Below are 20,235 nucleotides of genomic sequence, written 5' to 3'. Positions count from 1 at the left end.
TGACCAAATCAGACAGTGAACTTTGCACCATTTTGTTTCCCGTTGCAGGTCCAAGCCTGCCAAATGCCACACCTTTGCTGGCCGGGCGACTCAGGTGCCGGTACCTGTTCATCCTACTTCGCAGACTGAGGTCCTTCGCCTCCGAGACAGATGGCCGACGAGTGGTTCGGCTGGGAATCGACAGAGGAGGCTTCAGGAAAAGAGAGACGAGGAGGAGGAGGAGAAGGCGGCGGTTCGGTCTGTAGCGGAGACAGACCGGCTCAGGAGAGAACTTCTGGAGATCTTTGTAGACCAGGACAAGAAGATAGATTTTGTCCTCCATCGAAATCCTTGCAGCTGCGACCTCAACACGCTCTCCGAGGCTGTTCTTAGCCTCGGTTTCTGAGCCACTGAACTTAGTTTTAAAATCTTCCCCCCTTTACACAAAAGGGTGCATTAATGGAATTCCTTCCTGGATGGACTTGAACCTCAGACCTTTGGTGCCGAAAAGGTCTAACCATCTACCGACACAACAAAGGACCCAGGAGAAACTCTGCTATGCAAAGTTAGCGTAGTAGATTTTTTGACTTCCCCCGCCGATGTGAACATCCATTGGCCTTCCCTGTCAGGATTCTGGACCAATGAGCTCCCTCCCCCTCCCCTGAAACTTGCCAGCAGAAAAAAGCTCTTGTCTTAATTTTGATGCACTAAGTCTTCATAAAACCAGAGCAGCTGTCCGGCACTTGGTCCCAAGAATGCAGACCTTGCAGTGGAAAGTCCGGGTTAAGCTTCTGCGTGCCATAAGTTCAGTAAACTGGCCAGCCAAAGGTGTGATAAGAGAGCAATACTCCCAAAACACTCTCTCCTTTCTCAGGGCGTCTCTCCAAACTGTGAATGAAAACGGATTTCCCTGTCGTGGCCGTCATCTCCCCAGGACCTCTGGAAATTGCCCTGTGGGAAGGACTTCTAACAGCACTCTCAAGCCAGAGGCTGTGACAGCGACGTCAATTCTAGACCAGTTACAAACAGAACAGAAGTAGGAGTTGTAGCTTCTTCAACAGATTAAAAACTATTTTCGGATGGCTTCAGCCATAATTTTCCAGATTAAGGAGGAAACCTCCCTGCGGTATAGAAGTAAGGACATTAGAAAGGGTCGTTTTGGATAAGGCTTCTTTGGGTATACCCGCTCCCCCTTTTTTGAGAAGGCTAATCCATCAATGCTCTTCGTTTTTGTATTTTTAAAAAACCGGCTTCTCCAACATTGTTCCGACATGCATTCCGGTTTCTAAGATTTCTTTTTGCTCCTGTTTCTATTCTGAAATTTTAAAAGCCCCCCTTCCAAGTGGCAGAACAATTTTTTTTTTACCCCCCCCGCCACACCAAATTATTTATTTATTTTTTAAAAAATGACCCCCCCATTAATGATATTGAAAAGACAATTTTATATTCTTGTCTGAACAAAAGAATCCAAAGTGCTCGCATTCCCCCCCCACCCCTTTTGCTTTTAATAATTTAAAAATGGAACTGATTTCAAGAGTTCATAATAAATCTGTGTGTTTAACCAACCACTTCTGTCGATTGCAAACGTTTTCTCTGATATGTAAACATACGTAAATAGAGGGTGGCGTGTCATCCATGCTGACACGCTGATAATACCTTCATGCCCCGTGTTGTTATCCTGAAATCAGAAGAACCATGTTTGGTAAACTGAGGTGTGGCCAGCCCACTCCTCATTAATCCTGGGGTAACAGATCATGCAAACAGTATCAGATTTATCCTACATTTAGATGTCGGCAAAATGTACAGTTTTACGAAAGGCATTCTATAGAGTTTCTCAGTGCGTGAAACCCAATCTGGATCCACTATTTTGTGGTCCTGGTGGGGGGTGGTTCAGTGCAGGGGTCATTTCGTAGAAAAAGAGGTTCAGGATCTCATTAGCATAACTTATTTGCATATGCCACACCCCCTGGCATCACCGGAAGTGTGTCAGAAGGCAACACCCACCGCTCAGGCGCTACTGGACTGTTTTGGATTGCTAGCTATTGGGGGGGGGGGAACGTGCAGATCTGTCCTCACAGAGGAGGGAGAGCTTGTACCTGAATAAAACGTGGTCTTAAAGGTGCCACTGGACTGTTTTGGACTGGGGGGGGGGCTCTGCAACTTACCTGGCTGCTTCTTGCTCTGACTGAGAGCTGCTGGGAGCAGGGGGTGGGGCTTATTGCATGTGCCCGCCCCCTGGGCTCTTTACTGCCGGAGCTCCGCTCCTGTGCGCTCCTGCAGGAAATGACCCCTGGCTCAGTGGTAGAGCCTCTGACCTGCATGCAAGGCACAGGTTGAATCCCTGGCCACTCCGCTGAAGACGACCTGGCAGCAGGTGGTGTGAAGGCCCTAGGAACCCAGAGAGCGGCTGCCGGTCAGAGTAGGCAAGACTCAGCTTGACAGACCAAAGGCCTAACTCGGTAACTTTTTATTTGAAGGCCTGTGTGCAAACCAGAGAGGATCAACGGGCAACCAGTGATCATCTGTCCTTAATTACGGAACTGTCTTTGAATATTTAAAAAGTAGCTGGGTGTGTCTGTGTGTGTGTGCTGTGGACCAGGGAAGTGGTACTGGGGAAGGGGGCGGGGGTTAGCTCTTCCCCCCCCCTGTCCTATTTCCTTGATGAAAATCCTTCCTCCTGTCTAAGGCTCATCAGTGGGGAAAAGATATAGACCCTTTAACTATGCATGTCTTTCCACTCCTGGGGAAAACCCAGGTGGGGAATTTTCAATTGGGGAAATGGTCTTGGGGGGGGGGGGATTTAACAATCCCTCTTTCCCGTGACCCCATTTCATCCCCCCCTCCCTGCAGCTTTGAGTAACGAATTACACATCATGGAACATCAACATCACGGGTAGTTTGAATGGAAGATGATGTCACCTGGGAAAACCTGGGGTTGTCACTAGCCCTTGCTTTGGCCTCCTGGGTGGGTTTTCCTCCTGTGTAACTCACGGTGGCTCAAGTGGTTAAGACGCTGAACTGCAGGCTGCGGAAGGTCAGTGGTTCAGCAGTTTGAGACCCGCATGACGGAGTGAGCTCCCGTCTCTGGTTCCTTCCAGCTCCTGCCAACCTAGCAGTTCAAAAGCAAGAAGTTGCAAGTAGATAAATAGGGACCACTTTGGTGGGAAGGAAACAGCGTTCCGTGCACCTCGGTGTTTAGTCCTGCCGGCCACAGGACCACGGAAACGTCTTCGGACAGCGCTGGCTCTTCGGCTTGGAAACGGAGATGAGCACCGCAACCCTAGAGTCGGACTCGACTGGCTTTCGAGCAAGGGAACCTTTACCTAACCTGCCTCGCCTCCAGCTTGGGGGCTGTTCTCCCTCTTCCCGCTCAACCCAGACCCTAGGTCTCTAAATAAACCTAACCCTTCTGGGCATTACTACAGACTTTGCTGTTGGAAGGAGGGAAGAGACAAGTGATTGGATCTATACCCCGCCCTTCACTACCCGAAGGAGTCTCAGAGCAGCTTACAGTCTCCTTTCCCTTCCCCTCCCCAGAACAGACACCCTGTGAGGGAGGTGGGGCTGAGAGAGCTCTGAGAGAACTGCTCTTTCAAGAACAGCTCTGACAGAACTACGGCTTGCCCAAGATCATCCAGCAGGTCCCACTGCTGGGACCCTCCTGAGGGCACCTGGTATTTCTGGCCACTGTGAGACACAGAGTGTTGGACTGGATGGGCCTTTGGCCTGATCCAACATTGGCGTCTCTTATGTTCTTAGGTGCAAGTGGAGGAGTGGGGGAATCAAACCCGGTTCTCCCAGATTAGAGTCCGCGCACTCCTAGCCACTACACCAAACTGGCCCTCTGGGAGTGTCATAACCGAGTGTCAAAGTGTACAGCCCTGCCCTCTCTTACCAGGTTTAAGAACGTAGACGCCCTTTCTCTGCAAGCCCATTTCAGTTCCTTATCTGCCTCTTAAACAGTAGGAGGCAAAAAGGGAGGCAATCCCTATAAGAGATCTTGGACTGAAATGATCCAAGTGACATGATTTCCCGCTCGCTCGTGATCTCTTCCCATTCCCGCCCGTGTGAGTCTACCCGCTTTGGTTTTCTCGTCAGTGAAACGGGCACAACACAGACCCAAGCAAGAGAAGAGAGTTAGGGGAAGCAGCTTCCTTTTTTATTTCACCCACCACGAGGAGCCACGCCACCCTCCTGGCATCAAGAGTCAGCCGGCGGCAGAGGGATGTGGGTAGGGGGCGAAGGGCTGCGGGTGACCTTGAGAGCGCGGCAGAACAGGATGGGCTCTTTCCCCAGCCCCAGGCGGTACTGCCACCAATACAGCTTCTGCCTGGGCTGCAGGAAGACCCGTAAGGGCTCCTCCTCTTCGGACACTTCCTCCCACTCTTCCTGTTCCGTTCGCAGCCCCATCCCGCCATGAGCAGCGGGGAGGGAAAACTGAGACTGAAGAAGGGAGACAGTCAATGACTCGGGATCCAGAGACCCGGAGATGGAGAACTTTTGGCTCAAGGCCTTCTTGGAATAGCCGACTTTCCGCGTAATTTCCTGGCTGCTGGGCACCGGGAGGTCCGAGGCGTTGGACATCAGCGTCAGGCACTCCCAAACTCCGAAGGCAGGCCCATAAACGACAGCCAGGCCACCGGGGAGGAAGGAGAGCACGTCAGGGTGGACGGAGAAGACCTCTTCATCGCCCGCTGTGGACCACGCATGGCCGCAAAGGCCACGTTCCGCATCCATCCTGAAGCAGGCGAGGCGATTGGCGTCTGACCCGTAATAGTACAGTCCATCCGTAAACGCGGGCTCCAAAGAGATCTCCTTCGCTGAGCCGCCCGTGGCCAAGTCAGCCACAGAGAGGACGATGCCGCGGGTCAGGAAAAAGATGGAGAAACGGTCCTCGCAGAAGGTGTAGTGGTCACCCCCTCGGCAGCTGGGGTGCAGTGGGAGGGCGCCGGTGGGCGGTTCAGAGCTCAGGTCTGGGACTTTGAAGAACGCGTCCCCCCGGAGGAGGTAGACGGCCGAGCTGGAGGGGTCCCCCACGTAGTGGTCCCCGCCCCGGCAGGCTGGGTGCAGCTCCCAGACCTTGATATCTTGACCTGAGCAGAAGTCGAGAGCTTGAAGGAAGCAACCCAGGTCAGAGCGGACAACGAAGGCACCGTGGCGGGTGACAAAGACATCTGTGCCGGGAGAGTCTGTCCGGGAGGCGACAGTAGCCATGGAGTTCTGCAGCCAAGGGGGGGGGGGGAGAGACACGGCGGAAGGTTCCGATCAATTGTTAGTCATGATAGCCAAATGGAGCCTCCAGGTTTAGAGGCAGTGTATCCCTGAATAGCTCTTGCCAACCTAGCAGTTCGAAAGCAAGAAATTGCAAGTAGATAAATAGGTACCACTTTAGTGGGAAGGTAACAGCGTTCCGTGCGCCTTGGTGTTTAGTCATGCCGGCCACATGGCCACGGAAACGTCTTCAGACAGCGCTGGCTCTTCGGCTTTGAAACGGAGATGAGCACCGCAACCCTAGAGTCGGATTCGACGGGCTTTCGAGCAAGGGAAACCTTGACCTTTACTTTATCCCTGAATAGGGGACCGCGGTGGGTCCGAGGTTAAGACGCTGAGCTGCAGACCGGAAGGTCGGTAGTTCGGCAGTTTGAGACCCCCTAGCACGGCATAATGGAGTGAGCTCCCGTCTCTCGTTCCAGCTCCTGCCAACCTAGCAGTTCGAAAGCAAGAAGCTGCAAGTAGATACGTAGGTACCACTTCAGTGGGAAGGAAACAGCGTTCCGTGCACCTCGGCATTTAGTCACGCCGGCCACATGACCACGGAAATATCTTCGGACAGTGCTGGCTCTTCGGCTTGGAAATGGAGATGAGCACCCGCACCCCTAGAGTCAGATTCGACTGGCTTTCGAGCAAGGGAGACCTTTACCTTTACTTATCCCTGAATAACATGTCGAATTCTGTCTTCTTTTTGAAAAATAAGCTTGCATAACTCTTCGGTGGTCTACCTGTGTCTGGGCCGTACCACTTCAGACTGTAGACGGGGGCTCACCTGACCGAATACACCTCCTTGCCAAGCCCCCAATTTGTATTTCCTTTCTGGCACACTTGGTTTTTATGAGCAGGGAACAGTCTTGTATGAACAGGTACTACCGTGTTTCCCCGAAAATAAGACACTGTCTTTTATTATTTTTTCTCAAGAAGACACACTAGGGCTTATACCACAAATGCATAGAAATCCTGCTAGGGCTTATTTTTGGGGTAGGTCTTATTTTCGGGAAAACAAGGTATCAGTCCTTCAGGCCCCTACCTGCACTGCAAAGTGGTACGGCCCAGACCCGGGTTTCACCCCCTCCTTGAGATATAGGCCTCAACTGACAGTACATTTGGTGACAGAGGCCAGTTTGAGTCAGGATTTCGCCCCCAAAGTGAGATGCATGCAAATCCTTACACCCACCCGTCAGAGAGGGCAAGGGTAGCGGTCAGCGTCGTACTAGGATACAGACGATCCAGGTTTGAATCCCACTTTGCCACCGAAGTTTGCTGAGTGACCTTGGGCCACCAGTCTCACTGCCCAACCTACCTCACAGGGTTGTTGTGAGGATAAAATGGAGAAGGGGAGAGCGCTATAAGCCACACTGGGGAGAAGAGCAGGGTACAAACCAAGCAAGTAAAATAAATCCACAAACGGGGCTGGAGGGGAAGACATTTGGTGACAGTATCGATCGTTTTGGAGCCCTCATCTTGTCTCTGCCTTGACGTCAAGTCACAGCGGACTTCTGGGAACCCCCTTGGGCTTTCCAGGCAAGAGACACGCAGAGGTGATTTGCCATTGCCTGCCTCTGCGGCAGGAGCCTGGTATTCCTCTGGGGGTCTCCTCCCATCCAAATACTAGCCAGGGCCGGATCCTGCTCAGCTCCTACGGTCCAGTGAGATTGGGCTACCCTGATGTAAAGGTAAAGGGTTCCCTTGCTCGAAAGCCAGTCGAGTCCGACTCTAGGGTTGCGGTGCTCATCTCCGTTTCAAAGCCGAAGAGCCAGCGCTGTCCGAAGACGTTTCCGTGGTCATGTGGCCGGCATGACTGAACACCAAGGCGCACGGAACACTGTTACCTTCCCACCGAAGTGGTCCCTATTTATCTACTTGCAATTTCTTGCTTTCAAACTGCTAGGTTGGCAGGAGCTGGAACTAGAGACGGGAGCTCACTCCGTCATGCGGCACACCCAGGCCTCGATTTCACTCCCAGCTCTAAAAAGCACGTTTAAACGATAGGAGCACAACCGCGGGAGGATCTGCCAAGCCAGCAGTCTTTTTGGAGGTGGGGCTGCCTTCAAGGATGGGGGAAAGTGGGGGAGCCCACTGGATCGGAGCTACCATTGAGTCTCCTATGGCTGAATTTGGGACAAGAGGTCGAAGCTGCCCAGGAAAAGCTTTCTCCAAGGTGGCCAAAAGCCCAAGTCCTACAGTCTCCTCCTCCTGTGTACAGGGGGGACCCCACCAGTGTTCCCTCTAAGCTGAGTTAGTGTGAGCCAGCTCACCGTTTTTTTAGCCTCTGGCTCACACATTTCTGTCTTGGCTCAGGAAGGAGGGCTCCAGAGCAAACTCATTGACGCAGGAGCCCGATCGCTCGCTCACCACTTTCGTGCCAGTAGCTGACAAAGTAGGATTTTTGCTCACCAGACTCCACAGCTTAGAGGGCGCAGTGGACCCCACCACCGTCTGTAGCATAAGACTCGCCATCTACAGGGGAAAGTGATCCTGGCTGGCTGCGAAAAGCGGGGCATATCAGTCCGGAGTTGGGGAAGAAATGGGGACGGGGGAGAGGCTGGAGTCTTGGGGGGTGGAGGGTTGTGGCCGCCTGGCATTCTATCCAATGTTCCCTCTAAGCTGTGGAGTCTTGTGAGCAAAAATTCTACTTTGGGCGCTCCTGGCATGAAAGTTGTGAGTGAGCGATTTGGCTGCTGCATAAACTGGTTTGCTCGGGAGCCCTCCTTCCCGAGCGGAGACAAAAATGTGTGAGCTGGAGGCAGGGCTGAGGCCCTAAGCTATACAAAACCCAGAGGCCCCCTACTGTTTTAAATTAAATCAGTTGGTCTCAGAAAAATTTAAAATATATACGCTTTTTTTTAATATTTGAAAATATATTGTCTTTCAATTTTTATTTATTAAAAAAAGAACAAAGGACGTGTTTACAAAATCACAGAAATAATTACATAATTAAAGGGTTTTAAAATGACAAATAAGGCTCCAGCAGATTGCGAGTGGCCCTAAGCTGTAGCTTATTTAGCTTATGCCTAAATCCGGCACTGGCTGGAGGCTTAAAAACCGTGAGCTGGCTCACGCTAACTCAGCTTAGAGGGAACACTGGATCCATCCCTCCGCCCCAGAGCTGACTTCGAGGCCGGAGCTTAGGCCCTCGGGATGCGCCAGGATCAGCCCGTCCGACCCGACGGGAACAGGCTGCCGCGAGAGCGCCCCTGAGCAGCTGCAGAGTGCTATTACACAGCCGCCCTTATGCATCTCGCATTCGCGGGAGGCGGCTGCCATAAGAAGCTTCCAGGCCAATGTTGGATCGAGCCCCGGAGCCTCCCCATCTCGTCCCCTCTCCGCCCCCGCCCCAAAGCGAGAAAGCGCCTCCCCGGCTAGCCAGCTAGCCCGTTGCCACCGGCCCCCAAAGGCTAGCGGGAGAAAAGGGGCGAGGGAGGCGCAGGCCAGCCCGTCCCGCAACCCTGCACTGCATCGCACCGCACCTGGGAGCGGGCAACGGCGACCCTCGCCGGCTGTTGCAAGATAGATGCGTCACTTTCGGTCCCGGGCGCGGGCAGGCGGGCCTCGCAGGCTTCCGGCTAGAGGCGGCTCCGGGGCTGGGCTGACCCGCACGGCTCCTCCTCCTCCCCAGGGGGCGGGGACGCAGCTGCCGAGGGGGTGGGGCTGGTTGCCAACTGACCGGAGGGCCCGGAGCGCCGCTGCTTCCTCCTGCGCCTTTAGGAGCGTCGCCGGCTGCCAGCCTGAGCCTTTTTTATGGCAGGAGCGCGTCTGTTGAGAATCGCCTGGCTGATTCTGTGAACTCGGGCAGGCCACGAGAAAGAGGACAGGAAGGGCTGCATCAGAGCTTAGTTCTCCTGGCCCTTTCTTACAGGCCCAGGGAAATGCTGATCGCCAGTTTGGGGCCGGGAAGCAGTTTTTCTGCAGGCCAGTTTGGCCCCCAGTGATCCTGGAGGTTTTTTTTTGCCATCTTCTGGGCATGGAGCAGGGGTCACTGGGTGTGTGGGTGTGGGGAGGGAGTATTTGTGAATTTCCTGCATTGAGGAGAGGATTGGACTAGATAACCCTGGAGGTCCCTTCCAACCAGGGGTCATTTCATAGAAAAAGAGGGGCAGGCGCTCATTAGCATAACTCATTTGTTGTTTTTCAGTCGCACAGTTGTGTCCGACTCATCACGCCAGGCCTTCCAGTCTTCCGCCGTCCTCTGAAGTTTGCTCAATTTCATGTTCGTTGCATCTATGACACTGTCTAACCATCTCATCCTTTGCCATCCCCGTCTTCTTTGACCTTCAGGGTCTTCTCCAGTGAGTGCTCCCTTCTCATTTGGTGGCCAAATGAGAACTCATTAGGATAACTTATTTGCATACACCACACCCCCTGATATCACTGGAAGTGTGTCAGAAGGCAACACCCACCGCTCAGGCGCCACTGGACTGTTTTGGATTGCTAGCTATTGGGGGGGGGGACCTGCAGATCTGTCCTCGCAGAGGAGGGAGAGCTTGTACCTGAATAAAACTTGGTCTTAAAGGTGACATGGGACTGTTTTTTTTGGGGGGGCCTCTGCAACTTACCTGGCTGCTTCTTGCTCTGACTGAGGGCTGCTGGGAGCAGGGGGCGGGGCATGTTGCATGTGCCCGCCCCCTGGGCTCTTTACTGCCGGAGCTCCGCTCCTGCAGAAAATGACCCCTGCTTCCAACTCTGTGATTCTAAGAGAGTTGGCAGCCTTATGACCCTTCCCATCAATGCTTCCTCTAAGCTGTGGAGCATTGTGAGCAAATATTCTACTTTGTGAGCTGCTGGCATTCAAGCTGCGAGCGAGCGATTTGGCTGCTGCATAGATTGGCTTGCTCCGGAGCCATCCTTCCTGAGCGGAGACAAAAATGCGTGAGCCGGAGGCTAAAAAACTGTGAGCTAGCTCACACTAACTCAGCTTAGAGGGAGCAGTGCTTCCCACCCTGGAGCAGTGATCAAGCAGAGAGCCAGGCAGGAGTCTTTGCAAGGCCGAGGGCCGCTCTGGGATCTGCAAGTTGAGTGTGAAGGGCGATTTTCTCTTCCTTCTGGCAAAGCTGGGGGGGGGGGAGATGTGCCTTGCATTTTTGCCCCTCTTGTGCTGTGCGGGTGACATCCCTACTCTGTATTTACAAGTAAATATGTAAATAAATGATTTGGGATGGTAGGCTAATCTAGCCTTAAGAAGTGGTGAAAGTCAAGATTCACCAAGCTCTTGCCGTTTCCTGTGCCCTTTTAAAACTGCATTTCTATTTTCTCCCGACCTTTATTCTAGGCGCTGGGGACAGTGGGAATGGCTCCACCTTCACCAAGTTATCACAGCCGTCTTGTGAGGTAGGGTTAAGGTTAGAGACAGCGGCTGGCTCAGAATTCCACAGTTGCAGGGCTGAACGGAGATTCGAATTCAGGTCCCCCTGAGTTAAGTGCAGCACGCTGTCCTTTGCACTGTCCTGTCTCTCCAGGGGTTGCTTCCTCTCCATATGCACCTGAACAATCCTGGTGTGCTTCCTGTTCTTCCACTATGCTCTTGTCAAGCCTCTTCAGTTTACCCCTGTAGTTCTGCTGTGAAGCTGTAAAAAGGTAAAGGTTCCCTTGCTCGAAAGCCAGTCAAATCCGACTCTAGGGTTGTGGTGCTCATCTCCGTTTCAAAGCCGAAGAGCCAGCGCTGTCCGAAGACATTTCCGTGGTCTTGTGGCCGGCATGACTGAACACCAAGGCGCACGGAACGCTGTCCCCTTCCCACCGAAGTGGTCCTTATTTATCTACTTGCAATTTCTTGCTTTCGAACTGCTAGGTTGGCAGGAGCTGGGACTAGAGACGGGAGCTCACTCCGTCTTGCGGCACCCGGGTCTCGAACTGCTGAACTACCGACCTTCCACAGCCTGCAGTTCAGCGTCTTAACCACTTGAGCCACCGCAGTTCCGATGTGAAGCTGTATGAGGTGGTAATTAAGGGTACAGAAGAGGCCACCCTGCTTCAGAGTGCAGAATATGGTGGGATCCTGAATGCTCTCCTGCAAAAAAAAAAAACTCCCTGCAGATAGAAAACTAGCCTAGTTCCCCAATGATAGATTAGTTTTCTTCCTGTAGGGCAGATTAGGGAGTATTAATTGAAGATGCCTGTCCCAGCCATTGTGCTCTAGTGCCGGAAGAGACACAGGCCCAGGCATAAGGCAGACATGTTGGCAATTATCAATGTCTTTGAAAAAAACCTTTAAAAATGGCAGTTCTTATTTATGACTATCAGAACAGATCATTGGAAACCGATGACAGAGCCTTCCGTCCTCATGGTTCTCCCCCCCCCCCTCCCCTGTAGAAAATGAATCCTCGGTTTAGATTGAAGCATGTAAGGATTTTATTAAATTCTCCACGCGCATGATCCAAAACGCAGCTTCACCAAGAAATCCTGTGGCGCTTCTGTTCCGCTGAGATAAAGTAGAGGAGCGAATGAGAGACGGGAAAGACTGAGGTTCAGGGTGAAGGTGGCAGGGGGACTTCATGGGGTGGGTTGGAGCTGTTGGTGACCTGGATTCCCCTGCAAAACAAGATGGCGTCTTTGCCAAGGCCTAGTTGGTACTGCCACGTGTAGGCCACCTCGCTGGGCTGTAATGCGACTTCCAGGGTCTTCTCTTCCTCGCGGGCCTCTTCCCATTCCTCTTGCTCTGTGTCAAGGCCCGCCCCTCCGTACTGGGACGGCAGTGCAAACTGGGCCTTGGCGAGTGCCACGAGGACACCGCCTGGCTCCGGAGAATCTGGCAGAGAGGCCGTCCAACCATGTCCGGCATCGGCCAGCTTCTCCTTAGCGTAGCCCACCGTCCGGAGTAGTCTGTGTGACTTGGTGATGGGGATGTCGGAGTAGTTGTGGAGGGCTGTTAACAGCTTCCAGGCCCCAAATGCGGGCCCCTTGGCGAGGCCGAGACCCCCTGGGAGGAAGCTGAGGATATTGGGGTGTAGCGTGAAGAAACGTCCGCTGAAGTTGTCCCACAGGTGCCAGTAGAGGTAGCTGCGGATGCTCCCCACTTTCTCCTCGGACCACTGGTGTCCCGGATACAGGCCTGGGACCGGTTCTCCTGTGGCCAAGTCCTTCACTGCCGTCGAAGTGCCCTGGCTCAGAATGATGACAAAACCACCCGTGACAGCAAAATAATGCTGCCCACCGCAGCAGCTAGGGTGGAGGTTTCGGGCCTGCCTGCTGGGCCCGACGCTGAGGTCTTGGGCCTCTGTGAACTTGTTGCCCGTGACGACGTAGATGGAGTCGTGCCAACGGGAGCTGAAATAGTGTTTTCCGCCCCACACAGAAGGGTGCAGGGGCCGTAGCTCGGCGCAGGGTGAGGTTGGCATACTGGGCAGGAGGAGGTAACAGTTCAGGTCAGGGCGGACAGCCACATCTCCGGCTCTGGTGCTAAAAATGTGGATGTCGGGAACTTTCTTGCTCAGAACCATCACCACCAAGGCCTCTGTGGGGCAGAAGAGGGAAAGCGACATGGAGAATGAGAGGGAGCAGTCTTACCACAGAATCAACAGTTCCATCCATCCTTCTGTTCATTAAAATCACACACAGGCACAGTTTAGGGCTGCCAGGCCTCTCACCATAGTGAGGACAAAAATAGTTTTACCATAAGAGTTTCTGGCAATTCCTAGAGCTACCCTATATTACTTTCAGGTTTCTCCAAGAAGTCATGAAGAGACACTACTAACACACACACACTCTCTCTCATTAAAGTGCAATCCCATGCAGTGTTATGCTGGTCTGTTATTCTCCATAAAAGAAACTTGCATAGGAGTTAAAATAAGAACATAAGAGATGCCAATGTTGGATCAGGCCAAAGGCTCATCCAGTCCAACACTCTGTATCACACAGTGGCCAAAAATACCAGGTGCCATCAGGAGGTCCAGCAGTGGGGCCAGGACATTAGAAGCCCTCCCACTGTTGACCCCCCCAAGCACCAAGATGACAGAGCATCACTTGCCCCAGAGTCCCTATCTATACCTATGAGCACCTTTTGGGAAGTATAATAATAACACCAAAGTTTATATCAAGAGCAGAGACCATGTCTGCATCACCACAGGACATCTTTGGTAAAAATGCCAACAAACAATACAAAATACCAACAAGCAATCTTGTAAATATATCCAGTCATGTGTAATTATGTAATGTTGCTCCTTTCCCATTCTGCAGGATGAAGAGTTCAGCGAAACCAGAAAGCCTGTGTTCTCTTTCCCCCTAACCTGAGGGTAGTCCAAGAAACAATACCTGCTTTACAAGTCTCCACTGCTGTGGAGACTTACACATCAGCCACCACCCACTGAATTGCCCCCTCCTTCGATCACTTCAAATGGATTTAGATTTGGCACCAGCTGAATGACTCTTGCATTCTGGAACTGGCTGCTCTTTTTAATTTATATCCCCAACTTTCACCTCAGGTTCTCAAGGCGCAAAGGTTCACCGTGCTTCTCAATTTGCCAGTTAAGTGCTGAACACCTTCTTGTCAAAGATGTCCACTGTCTATTAAGAACATATAAGAGCATAAGAGAAGCCATGCTGGATCAGGCCAATGGCCCATCCAGTCCAACACTCTGTGTCACACAGTGGCCAAAACCCAGGTGCCATCAGGAGGTTCACCAGTGGGGCCAGAACTCCAGAAGCCCTCCCACTGTTGCCCCCTCCCCAAGTACCACCAAGAATATAGAGCACCACTGCCCCAGACATAGTGTTCCATCTATACCTTGAGGCTAATGGCCACTGAGGGACCTCTGCTCTGTATGTTTATCCAATTCCCCTCTTGAAGCTGTCTGTGCTTGTAGCTGCCACCACTTCCTGCAGCAGTGAATTCCAAGTGCTAATTACTCTTTGGGTGAAGAAGTGCTTCCTTTTATCTGTTCTAAGCCTACGGCTCATTAATTTCATTGAGTGCTCATGAGTTCCTGCATTGTGAAAAAGGGAGAAAAGTACTTCTTTCTCTACCTTCTCTATCCCATGCATAATTTTGTAAACCTTGATCATGTCACCCCGCAGTCCTAGTTTCTCCAAGCTAAAGAGCCCTAACCTCTATAACCTTTCTTCAAAAAAAAGTGTTCAATCCCCTTAGTTGTTTTAGTTGCCCTTCCCCCCACACCTTTTCCAATGCTATAATATCTTTTTTGAGCCGCAGTGACCAGAACTGTACAAAATATTCCAAATGAGGCTGCACAGGGGCATTATGATACTGGCTGATTTGTTTTGAATCACCTTCCTAATAATTCCCAGTATAACATTTGCCTTTGTTATTGCAGTTGCACACTGAGTCGACATCTTCAGTGAGTTATCTACCACGAGTCCAAGATCTGTCTCCTGGTCAGTTGCCGCCAGTTCAGACCCCATCAACATGTATTTATAGTAAGTGTTTTGTCTCCGATGTGCATTACTTTGCACATGCCCACGTACGCTGACACCTGCTCGCCCAGCCTCGACAGATCCCCCTGGAGCGCCTCACAGTCTTCCCTGGTTCTCACCGCCCTGAACAACTTAGCAGAGCTCCTGATGGCACTGTAATAGCTGCAAGACAGGCAGCAGTAAAGAGGTGTGTGCCTGCCCTGCAGGGATGGGGAAAGCTTCACCTCTTGAATTCCTGCCTGTCATGGAGGTCATAAAAGTTCAGGAGCCTTGAAAAGAAAGGAGAAGAAGAAGAGATTGGATTTATATCCCGCCCTTCACTACCCGAAGGAGTCTCAGAGCGGCTTACAAACTCCTTTCCCTTCCCCTCCCCACAACAGACACCCTGGGAGGGAGATGGGGCTGAGAGAGCTCTTGACAGAAACTGCTTTCTCAAGAACACCTCTGACAGAGCTTGTGACTGACCCAAGGTCATCCAGCAGGTGCAAGTGGAGGAGTGGGGAATCAAACCCAGTTCTCCCAGACTAGAGTCCGTGCACTTAACCACTATACCAGACTGGCCACCCCCATGTGGCTGATGTTCTGTGATCCTCCCCTGCTTTGTCACCCCTGCCCCCCCACACCATTTCCCCTCCCCGCCCCACTTCTCACAGCTCTTAATCCTGGTTGCTGCACACCACCGAAGTTCCTGCTTTACACGCAAGTCAGAAAGGCTTGTTTACTCCCCCACGACGGCAGGGGCTTCTCTCATTTCAACTGGCCCCTCCTTTGGCTCCTCCCAAGACCTTAAATGTCAACATGAACACCCCTCACCTACAGCCAGCCGCGCCTGTAATGTGCAAAGGAATCCCAACAGGGTGCCTGAAGGAGCTCTGCTCTCTCTCCCTCCCTTCTCTCGAGAGCAGGGACGTCTTATCTGCCTAATTCACATGGCAAGAGAGTTGCTATCTGTGCTCTCCACGTGGCTGGTCTGTTACTCAGGAGAGATGCGGTATGTTGAGCTGGACGTTCCTTGAACCTGCTGTTGCCTTACTATCTGCTAGCTGATGCACACTTGTTTCTGCATTAAAATTGGATTCATGCTTCTTTCTTACCTCCTACCCGAGGCTTGTTTTTAAGAATAAGAGCAATGTACCCTCAGAGTCTACCTAATGCATATCTGCATGAGTTCCTCTAATCTGGGAGAACCGGGTTTGATTCCCCACTCCTCCACTTGCACCTGCTGGATGACCTTGGGCAAGCCATAGTTCTGTCAGAGGTGTTCTTGAAAAAGAGCAGTTTCTGTCAGAGCTCTCTCAGCCCCACCTACCTCACAGGGTGTCTGTTGTGAGGAGGGGAAGGGAGTTCGCAAGCCGCTCTGAGACTCCTTTGGGTAGTGAAGGGCGGGGCTACGGGGGATTTTTTTTAAGAAAAAAAAAAAGCCGCTCTGAGACTCCTTTGGGTAGTGAAGGGCGGGGCTACGGGGTATAAATCAAATTTCTTCTTCTTCTTCTTCTTCTTCTTCTTCTCCTCCTCCTCCTCCTCCGAGCCTGCCTCCTTTGTGGACAGATAAGGCTGCTGCATCTCTGCATGGAAATGATCTAGTTGAACCCAGTACAGAGGCACGAGGCCTCGTTCACACATGCGGGGAAAAAGAGGTGGTAGAACGGTCTGCGTGATTAGAGTGTAGATCGCATTTTAGAATGCTTGCCTGTGTCCAGGCTTCCAGCAAAAGGAACACTAGCACGACCTATCTCCTTGACATGCTAGTTTTCTACTTGCACGGCTTTTTCTTTAAGGCGAAGGAATATTCAGAACTGAAATCCAGCCTAAATTCTGCCACCTCATGGCTAAATAGGGCTACCAGTCCTGCGCCTCCCCGTCCTGGGAGCTTTAGAGGGGTGGTGTTTGGAGGGAGCATCTGGGTCACTATGACGTCACTTGCAGGGGATCACTCGGTAGTAATGTCGCAACCCCACAACCCGGTAGGAATGTCCCCAGTCTCTATAGTAAATACCATAGAGACTGGGGAAATTCCTCGATTGTCACAGACAGGATTACCAGCGTCCAGATGGGGCCTGGAGGTTTCCCAGAATTATAACTCATCTCCAGATTACAAATATCACTTCCTCTAGAGAAACCGGCTGCTTTGGAGGTTAGGTTGCGTTGCCACGCCGAGCCAGTGGGAGACTAGGTGGAGAAATGGAAGGTGGCTGGCAGTGACAGTGCGGTGGCATTTCTGGGAGAACCCAGAAATGACATCACACCTCTCTAAGAATTTCCAGAACCTCTATGGCAAAACCATAGAATTTTCAGGAATTCCTAGATAGGACTGGCATCACGTCTGGGTTTTCTGGGATGTGACGTCACTTCTTTGCCAATGGTGATATTTTTTTCTTTCTTTGGCTGAACCTGCATCTCATTTTTAAAACAGTCTTGACGACGTCTTTCTTTATACTGGTGAGATGCTTGCTTGAAAGTGGTACAAAGAAATCTGCTATTTTTTCCTGCTTGCTGGCCGGGAATGTTGTTCTCCTCCCTCTTCTCTAGCACGCCCAGCATTTGCTGGCACCCATTAGCTTTAGCAAGGCAATAAATTACTTAAGGCAACAAGCCAACAAGCTACAAACTTCTCTTTACCTTCAAAGAGAAGGATCTTCTCAGCTTTCAGTTTTGCCCAGCTTTTGCCCCAGAAAGCCAAAATAGCCAAAAAACCCAGTAAAGACTGGGTGTTTACTTTGCAGAATGTATGTATGTATGTGGAAGGGATCTTTCTCTAAGTTTTCAGGCAATATAAAAATCACAAAACAAGATAAAATCATTCACTCTTAGCTTGTCAAGCAATGGAAAAGTTTCTTACATTCCTCTATGTGCGGTCAGAAGGTAAACAGAGCAGATAAGCCTTTGATTAGCGTAGTGCATAGCACACTTTATTAGGTACACAACAAGGACGGGGAACAACGGCCCGGGGGGCCAACTATATACATCCCTGGGGACACACCCCTGGTCACCATTGGTGGGTTTGAATCTCCCGCCATGGATCCCATTGGCTCCCCAGTGGAGGGACTAGGAGCCTAGTTCCTATTGTTGTTCCAGAGTCAAGCTCTGGCAGCTCTGTTTGACCGCTGGCCCCCGGTGGCGGTCAGCATACACAACAGTGGACATCTTATTTGGAGGCGGAGCAAGAAGAAGAAAAAGAGAGAGAAGAGATTGGATTTATACCCCGCCCTTCACTTGGAGTCTCAGAGCGGCTTACAAACTCCTTTCCCTTCCCTCCCCACAGCAGACACCTTGGGAGGTGGGTGGGGCTGAGAGAACTCTGACACAGACTGGTCTTTTTCAAGGACAGCTCTGACAGAGCTTGTGACTGACCCAAGGTCACATCAGCAGGTGCAAGTGGAGGAGTGGGGAAACAAACCGGGTTCTCCCAGATTAGAGTCAGCACACTTAACCATTACACCAAACTGGCTCTAGCTAGGGTTGCCAAGTCCTTACTGCATGTAGAGTGGGGGACTCCAGCGCTGTTTTGGGAGTTTAAGTGCGTGCCGCAATTACGTAACCCAGAAGTGACGCAACCACGTTGGGCACGCCGGGAGCGGGGCCACAGTCATCCAAGGGAAAACCATAGAGTTTTCCCTCTGATGACCGTGGCCCCGCCCCCAACGTGCCTGATGCGACTGTGTCACTTCCGGGTGACGTGCTGACGTGGGGCACGTCGCGTGCTTTGGGGGTGGGGTTCCCCCCGGGGCCTGGTCCGTCGGTGGCGGGTAACGGGCCTCTCGGGCAGGGGTTTCCCCGCCCCCCGGGGGGACTTGGCAAATACCAATGCAGATTCCACCTTTCTTCTGCGGGCCACTGGAGTGCCAGAAGGCAAGAGCCATTGGGGGCAGGAGATCTCCCATCCCCAGCAGGCACATGGCGACTGTACTTGGAGGGTGGACTGTATGGTGTTATACTCTGCCGAAGTCACTCCTCTCCCCAAACCCCGCCTTCCACACGCTTCATTCCCAAATCTTTGCCTCCTTGCTTTTTGATTAAAACAACCTGGGGGCACCTCCATTTTGCTGTAGGAAGACAAAGTACCGGGAGGGAATCTGTTTCTACAGACTTTTTTTTCTAGGTCTGGAACAACAAAACTGACTGCCCCTCCCCTTTCGGAAGTTAGAATGTTCAGGAACATCCCGTGGTACGACCGTCAGTTCTGCCAGAGACTGAAACCCTGGGTGCAAAGAGGTGATGTATAATCCAGTTTCTAGCCTGCTGTTAAAATAGGAGAGCTGTTTCCCTTCTACCTTCTTAGTCTTCTTCAGGAGGTAGTACGATCTCTTTGTCCTTTGGCTTGAAGTCTCCCTCCAACCGAACCCCGAATTTCTCATGCAGTATGGCTGGGATCTCAGAGCTTTGCAGTGCAGTCTCTGTACGCTTCTCCCCCGCAGTGGAGATAAGACGCCATCCCATATAGGTAAGGCGCCCGCCATCTTCCTTCCGCAGGGAACAGAAGGATTTGCAGGGGAAGATGGAACTGGGCGAAGTCTGGTGATAGGAGCACATGCCAGCAAAATCGTCCAGCTTCTTCTCCTCAAGGGTGAATTGATACAAAGGTCTCCCTTCCTTGCCGGGAACTTCCCGGCGCTCCAAGACCCAAATCCCCCCCTTGTTGCCCAACCAGAATATACCCCCTTTTTGAACGTGTTCTGTGCCTGGTTTCAACTCCAGGGGCTCTAGAAAGCCTTCCCCGAAACCGACATCGCAGAGGAACGAGCGTCCCTCCAGCTGGACCAAGATCACCATATGGTCCAGGGGGGGGCCATAGCGCCCCGTGAAGGGGTTCCGGACACGACCGGCCACCGCTTTGGCACCAAATCCCAGCGTCTGCAGCAGCCACAAGAAAAGCCCATTCAGCTCGAAACAGAAGCCGCCCCGGTGGCGCCGGACAATCTTGTCGTAGAGAAGGGGCAACGCCAAGGCGATCGGCTCCCTGCAGTGGATGCTCAGGCTTTCAAAGGGCACGGAGGAGAGATGGCAATGGTGGAGGCAGCGCAAGGTCTCCAGAGAAGGCTGGGCGGGACCCTGGTACCTGATCCGTAGTAGATACTGGGTAACGTCCATGTTGCTTAGACCTGGATCACCCTGGATAGCCTGATCTTGTCGGATCTCGGAAGCTAAGCAGGGTCGGCCCTGGTCAGTATTTGGATGGGAGGCCACCAAGGGTGTCCAGGGTTGTGACGCAGAGGCAGGCAATGACAAACCAGCTCTCAGTGTCTCTTGCCTTGAAGTCCCTACGGGGTCACCTTAAATCAGCTGTGACTAGATGATTAAAAAAGCCCCCTCCCTAATCCATGCTGGGCAGGATGCAGAAGCGATAGGAGGAGTCAGGAATCCAGTTTACTCCCCACCACCACCACCACCACCAGTTCATCAGACCTCACTGTCTTCTCCTACAAGCCTTGTGGATCAGGGATCTCTAATTCATAGTTGACAACTCAGCCAACAGGAATCCTGGCTCCCATCCCATCCTTCCTTGCTGGCTCAGCTCTTCCTCCTCCGGAGAATGACTCGGCTGGAATTTCTGGAGCTCTGCACACTTGCCTTGAGTAAAGTCTTCGGTTTCACTACTAGGGGAAATGAACGGGAGAGCAG

At 52.1% G+C, this 20,235-nt stretch overlaps 4 protein-coding genes across 5 annotated transcripts in view; 1 reads left to right on the top strand and 3 right to left on the bottom strand.

Moving 5' to 3' along the window:
- LOC107111735 (protein KHNYN-like) overlaps window positions 1–1,536 on the top strand; it is a 31,146-nt gene extending 29,610 nt beyond the window's left edge. Inside the window, exon 8 of the mRNA XM_015412749.1 lies at window positions 49–1,536. Within this exon, the coding sequence (XP_015268235.1) occupies window positions 49–385 (337 nt within the window). The 3' untranslated portion in view covers window positions 386–1,536. The remainder of the gene's footprint in view (window positions 1–48) is intronic.
- Window positions 1,537–4,125: 2,589 nt separating this feature from the next.
- LOC107111739 lies at window positions 4,126–8,862 on the bottom strand. Its single transcript, XM_015412754.1, has 2 exons — window positions 8,721–8,862; window positions 4,126–5,199 (listed from the first exon to the last, which is right to left on the bottom strand). The coding sequence occupies exon 2, from the start codon at window positions 5,191–5,193 to the stop codon at window positions 4,180–4,182; it is 1,014 nt and encodes a 337-aa protein (XP_015268240.1). The 5' UTR covers window positions 5,194–5,199; window positions 8,721–8,862; the 3' UTR covers window positions 4,126–4,179.
- Window positions 8,863–11,619: 2,757 nt separating this feature from the next.
- Window positions 11,620–15,347, bottom strand: LOC107111740. Of its 2 annotated transcripts, none has more exons than XM_015412756.1 (2): window positions 15,277–15,347; window positions 11,620–12,700 (listed from the first exon to the last, which is right to left on the bottom strand). In XM_015412756.1, exon 2 carries the CDS (start codon window positions 12,684–12,686, stop codon window positions 11,715–11,717), a length of 972 nt encoding a protein of 323 aa, XP_015268242.1. In that variant the 5' UTR covers window positions 12,687–12,700; window positions 15,277–15,347; the 3' UTR covers window positions 11,620–11,714. The 2 variants fall into 2 exon arrangements, with proteins under 2 accessions (XP_015268242.1, XP_015268241.1); XM_015412755.1 differs by having other exon boundaries at window positions 15,268–15,343.
- Window positions 15,348–18,891: 3,544 nt separating this feature from the next.
- Window positions 18,892–19,720, bottom strand: LOC107111743 (arylamine N-acetyltransferase, pineal gland isozyme NAT-10-like). The gene has a single exon (XM_015412758.1). It carries the CDS (start codon window positions 19,702–19,704, stop codon window positions 18,892–18,894), a length of 813 nt encoding a protein of 270 aa, XP_015268244.1. The 5' UTR covers window positions 19,705–19,720.
- Window positions 19,721–20,235: the final 515 nt, after the last annotated feature.

This window comes from Gekko japonicus, unplaced genomic scaffold (assembly GCF_001447785.1).
Source record: "Gekko japonicus isolate JY-2015 unplaced genomic scaffold, Gekko_japonicus_V1.1 scaffold669, whole genome shotgun sequence".
Taxonomy (NCBI): domain Eukaryota; kingdom Metazoa; phylum Chordata; class Lepidosauria; order Squamata; family Gekkonidae; genus Gekko; species Gekko japonicus.
This window is presented reverse-complemented; position numbering and strand designations above follow the sequence as displayed.